Genomic DNA, 6,654 nt, shown 5'->3' with positions numbered 1-6,654 from the left:
TGCCCTTATCCAGAGCAATTATACAGTACATCTAAGCATTTGAGGGCCTTGGTTAAGGGCCTATCAGTAGCAGCTTGGTGGTGCTGGGGTTTGAACCTATGCACAGTGTTGGCTCAGTAGATAATAGCAGGGTTGGAAATTTAAAAGTAAATTAGACTCTTTACATCGTCAATAATACGAAAACACATTTATATCTCCAGAAATGTATTTATTAATTTTATTTGTGGTAAAATGATTACAAACTAAGATAATATATGTAACCAATATGATGATAAACTACAAGATAAACACCTACCTGGGGTTTTAGGTTCCTCCCAGTGATAAGCGCCATCTAGTGACCTGTTTGACAATGTTTACAGTTGAGCACAAAGCACATTCAATTTGTCATTTATCATTTTTGAAAACATAAGAAAATACAATTAAAACATTGAGGTGTTAGTTAAGGTCCACTGAGTTAGATATATATTAGTCTTTCTATGTTATTTATGTACTAGATTGGTAACCATCATATGAACTCCAGATGTGATTGCATCATTATAAGCCTACTGCACAAAGATAAAGCAATATAATGAAATTTTTAATTTCCAATTTTTAACTACTAAACAATTTTGCCACTAAACAAAGCTTTTAGCCACCCGCTATCTTTGGTCCTATGGGCCAACAATGGGCCCAAGGACAAAATGTTGACATTTTGACGATGACCTTGGGCTGACCACTGGTGCCAACATGGGCACAACGTATGCAATTGCCGTTTGTCCAACTTTGGCCCGACATAATTTTGCTGACGTTGGGCCAACAATGCAGTGCTTTCTGCTATCTTAATCTTAATATCAGAAAATGCAAACTGAAGCCTTTTTTTTGTCTCAAATTCATTCTCAAGTCCTAAAAACTGGTTTTGCCATTCCAATACTTTTGTTAGACAAAATACAATTTATCTCACAAAAGTGTTACCTTTGTAAAATTATTATTATCTGCTATTTAAAAGCTTCTCTTTATTTGTTTATTAAAACAACACTAACAATCATTGCTTTTGTTCAGGGAGAAGTAAAAGAAGAAATATAAAAAGGACTGGCAAGCTGTGACATGTTCATAAGGGCAGAACATGAAGAATTAGGTTAAAAAACCACACAATTTATGCATGGAAATTCACCAGGGCAGGGTACCCATGCTGCTCTGACAAGGCTTTTGCAGCCTCACGCAATCTGACTCATATAATCTCTGCCCCAGTTCTACAGTTCTCCACCCCAGTTCTATCATGAGTTTGCACACACGTTCATGATAGTACATGCACAGATGAAATGACTGAATACTTAAAGATGGACATAACACGTTAGATTACTCGTTACATGAAAAATAGTAATCCAAGTACTCTAACGCGTTACTTTGTAACGAGTTGCACCCAACACTGGTGGTTAGCACTGTCACTTTGCACCTCCAGGTTCTGGGTTCGATTCCTGTGTTTGTTCTTTCATGTTCTCTAAATGCTTGGTGGGTTTTCTCTGGGAACTCCTGCCTATCTAAAGACATACAGGTTAGCCTATTTAGTCTTCCCAAATTGCCCGTAGCATGTAAATGCTGACGGACGTGGTCCTACTATGGTCATACAAAATGGGAGTAAAAACAGTGGTCACCATTGATCTCCATGGTCCCTAGTTAAACTACAGAGGTTCCTGGATGAATGGATGGTAGTAAATAAAAACACTAAACATGACAATTAAGTTGGATAGTTTAAGTGCTACTAAATGGTAAAGAAAGAGAATTTCTTTACTTTGTAGAAAAATACATTACAATTGAAAGCTCCTGGTAAGAATTGTAATCTTTTATGTACTGTATATCTAAAGCAATGTTGCTGGCCAAAACACTGGAGAATGTCACTGTGGAAACTGGTGATTAAGACATTAAGACAAAGGAGGTCTGTTCTGAGAAACTGACTTGGATCCAGGCAAAACAGCCAACTTTGTAATAAGGTTTTAGTTTACTGCTTATGAGTGTTGATCTGCTCCAACTCTTATTGGTCTTGGAAAAAATAACTGCTAAAAAATATACTTTCTAAGATACATTACAGGCATATTAAGCCATAATACATTACAATGCAGCCTTTATATATTTGGGAAAAAATGGCAAGTAATCATATGTGTGTATTTGGACACCATGATTTGTGTTATGTGTAATGCATGTATTTGTGCATGTGAAGATGGGCTATGACTTCCAATTATTTCACGTTTAACTTTGCAAAAGCAAAGCCTTTAAAAGTTTGCATTCATAAACATGCCTTTGGGATGGATATATTTGTGATTGCAGGAATGTTGGCCCATATTCATTTTCGAGCTTGTCTCCTGTTAGTGCTAGTCTTTTCATGTACAACAATATTATAGCAGGATATGTCATCCGAATGTTAATTACACAATCCTCCTGTAAATACACTTTCTGCTGCCAGGTCTTCTGCCCCTGGCCATATTTTGGGTGGGGTGTAAAGAGGTGATTTTTTTTTCTCTGATCCCCCTCACCCTCCCCTCAGCAGGGCAGCATATAAAGTGCCAACCTCTGTCTTAGTTCTGTAGTCTCTCTCCTTCTCTCAGAAAAAGCCACTGCTTGCTCAAGAGTGCAACCATGACAAGCTACAGCAGTTCCTTCAGCAGTAGCTCCTCTCGGGGCCCCGGTTTAGGTGGATCCTCTCGGCTTTCCACAATGAGCAGTGGCGGTGGGCTCCGCTCGATGACTTCGCGTGCTCCAAGCATGTATGGAGGTTCTGGAGGATCTGGTGTGCGCATCTCCACTGTCTCCGTACGTAGTGTCGGAGGTGCTCCAGGCATAGGCTTTGGAAGTGGAGCAGGTTATGGCAGTGGAGGAGGAAGTTATGGCGCTGGATCAGGAAGTTATGGCAGTGCATTAAGCTTTGGTTTGGGAGGTGCTGGAGGAGCTGGTGGAGGAGGTGGGTTTGGCTTTGGTGGGGGTTTTGGTGGTGAAGATCTGGGCATGGGGGCGACCAATGAGAAGGCCACTATGCAGAACCTGAATGACCGCCTGGCATCCTACCTGGAAAAGGTACGCAGCCTGGAGAAGGCCAATGCTGACTTGGAACTGAAGATCAGACAGTTTGTTGAAAACAAGGCCTCCCCTGCTGCTCGAGACTACTCCGCTTATGAGGCTATCATAAAGGACCTTCAGGATAAGGTACCACTTATCATAATTTAATTTGTTACGTATTTGGATATAGAACAAATATGATTCTCTGAATATTTGCTAAAATTTTTTGCTAAAAAATTGACCTAAATCAAAAGCAAGAAATTAGTTTTTTAAACAGATATTAGATTCTGTGCAACATTTTACATATTTATTTTTATGATTCTACAGATCCAGGATGCTACCAGAGATAATGGACAAATCTACCTGAGCATTGACAATGCTAAACTGGCAGCAGATGATTTTAGAACCAAGTAAGTATTCAGTGTTTTTCACACTCAAATACATAGGTCAGATAAATTGCCCCTCACCCATAATCGGTTCCTGAGACATTCTGTGTTTCTGCTCAGGTATGAGAATGAGTTGGCCATGCGTCAGTCAGTGGAGGCAGACATTGCTGGGCTTAGAAGACTCCTGGATCAGCTGACACTGACGAGGTCTGACCTGGAGATGCAGATTGAAGGTCTTAAGGATGAGTTGATCTTCCTCAAGAAAAACCATGAGGAGGTGAGTCATGTTACTGAACAAAAGCTCATATGTTTGAAGCAGTCAAAAGCACCATGTAGTTCCTATTTGAACTGCATAATTTATCTGAAGATCATTTCTCACAAATATTCCCACTTTTTAACCTAGGAACTGGAAGTATTGCGTAGTACCATGTCAGGTAGTGTGAACGTGGAAGTGGATGCAGCGCCTGCCGAAGACCTGAATCGCGTCCTGGCTGATATTCGTGAACAGTATGAAACTGTGGCTGCTAAGAACCAGCGTGAACTAGAGGGATGGTTCCAGTCCAAGGTGAAGGAATTATTTATTATACTTTATATATACATTTTTTTTACGCCAAGTATTTATTGTACTACTGCTTCTCAACTACCTTTCAACATTTTAAGTGAAAGAAAGAATATATATCAGGAACATACTGCTAAACTTTATTTACTGCTCCTTTGTAGATAGATAATCTGAACAAGGAGGTGGCCTCCAGCTCAGCAAATCTAGAAACATCCAAGACAGAGATCACTGAGGTCAGACGCACTTTACAAGGTTTGGAAATTGAGCTACAATCCCAACTCAGCATGGTAAGTCATATATAACTTACTTAATATATGTATTGGCAGATTAGGCATCAGTATTAACATAATTTTCCCAACGATTTCCTTTAAACCCATTCAATCATTAGAAAGCATCTCTGGAGGGTGCTCTAGCAGATACCGAGGCACGCTACGCCATGAAACTAGCTGGACTGCAATCTCAGGTGACAGGACTGGAGAATCAGCTGGTCGAGCTGAGAGCTGATATAGAGAGGCAATCTCAGGACTACAAGCTTCTGCTGGATGTCAAGACCCGACTGGAGATGGAGATTGGTCAGTACAGGAGTCTGCTGGATGGAGAGGGTGCGAGGTAAGAGGAAAAATATGACATATTAAAAAAAAAACTAACATAACATGTTTTTACATAAATTAACAATTTTACCAGCTACTCTACTACTACTACTAAAAAAAGGTAAAACATAAAGTTTTATTTTTAATAATTGCAGTGTCAAAACATTCAACCCTAAAAGTGTGACGGTGAAGACGATTGAGGAAGAGGTGGTTGATGGTAAAGTGGTGTCATCCAAAACTTCTTAAATCCAGTGTGGCTATGCTCAACAGCCTGAAACAACCTGATTTCAACCAATCTTAATTTCAACATGCATTATTCATGCGAAATAATCTGCACTGGAATGAAAAAAATAAAATCACACATTGGGACAACTACACAATGACTACTGTTTTCTATTATGCCACATCTCTGTACAGAATAGTAATCTTATTTGTATAGGAATATTAGTTACAAATAAATATATCCTATTTGGTACTTTTGGTACCTATTGTAGACCTACTGATGGTGGTATAATGTAACTGACATTTGGGTACACTCTACATTTGGTCTGAATAATCAGCTATTATTCAGTAAAGTTTAGGGAAAGTTTTCCCATAGTTCCCCATTTCCAATGTCTTTCTTTCATGACTTTTAGGATTTTTTTTTTAGAGACAACAGCATGTGTTGATGGTCTACAATGGTTGACCTGCAGCTTTTTTTTTTTTTTTTTTTGGGAGTACCACAAGTTTTAGGCATGTAGTTAGTTTGTATTCTTTTCAGTGCAATCTTTGCAGTACCAAATAACAGTCAGCAGGGGGAGCCTCTAGACAGGGAAAACAGGGAAACCAGACAGGATGTTTTGTAGTAACTGTTGTTAAAGACCATCCTTTTTATTATGTCAGGTGTTGCTCATTTAAAGGAGGTGAACATTGTGTATTTGCTTAACTACTCACCAACAGCCATAACAGTAATTACTCACCATTACTCACCAACAGCCATAATGTTAGTTGGCCAGTGAAAGAAGTTAATTTTGGTGCCACAGCTATATTGTTCTTGTGTTAATATACATCTGTGTATAAATTGGTTGCAGTTAAAAAATGTCATTCATAAAAATAACATGATGAACATAGGATTAGTATTAAGTGTATCACAGTATTGGTACAATTAACATTTTATTTTAATTATGGGTGGAGTTCACTGGTTCCCAGTTATGAAAATGAAAACTTAAAATGCACAGTATTACACTGAAAAAAAGTGGTAGGTGTGTTTTTGTGAGCTATCCGTTAAACTGGGATGGTGTTCTTCCAGATTTTATAAGGCAATCGTTCAGGATATACATGTAAATTTGCTAAATCCTCACATTAAGCAATCTTTACAGAAACTGTACTAGCATTACACCAATATACGTTATATATATATGTATAATATATGTTTCGATTAAATAATAATAATAATAATAATAATAATATTAATAATAATTATTATTGTTATTATCATCATCATCATCATTATTATTATTATTATTATTATTATTATTATTATACAAAAAGGTTAGGTTAAAACTTGATTTAAAAAAAGCACATTTCTGGTATGAACAGAAAATACAGACAAATGGTTAAAATATTATTCATTACCATAGTATTAGAAAAAAAATGGAACTGATCTAAAGTATAACATCATGAATACGGAATAAGATGATTAATTAAATGGTCTAAATTCTAATGTATTCATAGTTCACCCAATGGCAGAAAAAGTATTGCATTTTGCTCTTTCTTATACAGTGAAAGTGCAGATCCCATGTAATAGCCTAGTTATTTTATCTTAGCTATCTTTGCTATGTGGATAGAATATAAGCAGTAATGATTTTAACATTTATAAAGATGACATTGAAGAATAAAGCCAGAACTCTTCTTGGAATGTTAGCTAGCTGGCAAACATAACCTGGATGATGACTACAGTAGCTATGAGGTTCTTACAACCAACAGGTAATATTATTTTCATCTATGCAATGACTTGAGCTTTTTGAGTTAGTTCATAATTAGTCAAAAAAATCTTTAACGCTACATATATAAGGTATAACCTTCTTGTGCGCAGCTGTAAAACGTGAAATAC

At 37.3% G+C, this 6,654-nt stretch overlaps 1 protein-coding gene across 1 annotated transcript; it reads left to right on the top strand.

Moving 5' to 3' along the window:
- The first annotated feature begins 2,571 nt into the window (after positions 1 to 2,571).
- On the top strand, positions 2,572 to 4,936 carry LOC128543058 (keratin, type I cytoskeletal 50 kDa-like). The gene is made up of 7 exons (XM_053513358.1): positions 2,572 to 3,174; positions 3,355 to 3,437; positions 3,534 to 3,690; positions 3,817 to 3,978; positions 4,134 to 4,259; positions 4,361 to 4,581; positions 4,718 to 4,936. Exons 1-7 carry the CDS (start codon positions 2,611 to 2,613, stop codon positions 4,806 to 4,808), a joined length of 1,404 nt encoding a protein of 467 aa, XP_053369333.1. The 5' UTR covers positions 2,572 to 2,610; the 3' UTR covers positions 4,809 to 4,936.
- Positions 4,937 to 6,654: the final 1,718 nt, after the last annotated feature.

The sequence above is a fragment of the Clarias gariepinus genome, chromosome 15, assembly GCF_024256425.1.
Source record: "Clarias gariepinus isolate MV-2021 ecotype Netherlands chromosome 15, CGAR_prim_01v2, whole genome shotgun sequence".
NCBI lineage: Eukaryota > Metazoa > Chordata > Actinopteri > Siluriformes > Clariidae > Clarias > Clarias gariepinus.
Note: the sequence above shows the minus strand (reverse complement) of the source record. Positions and strands in the feature narration are given on the sequence as shown.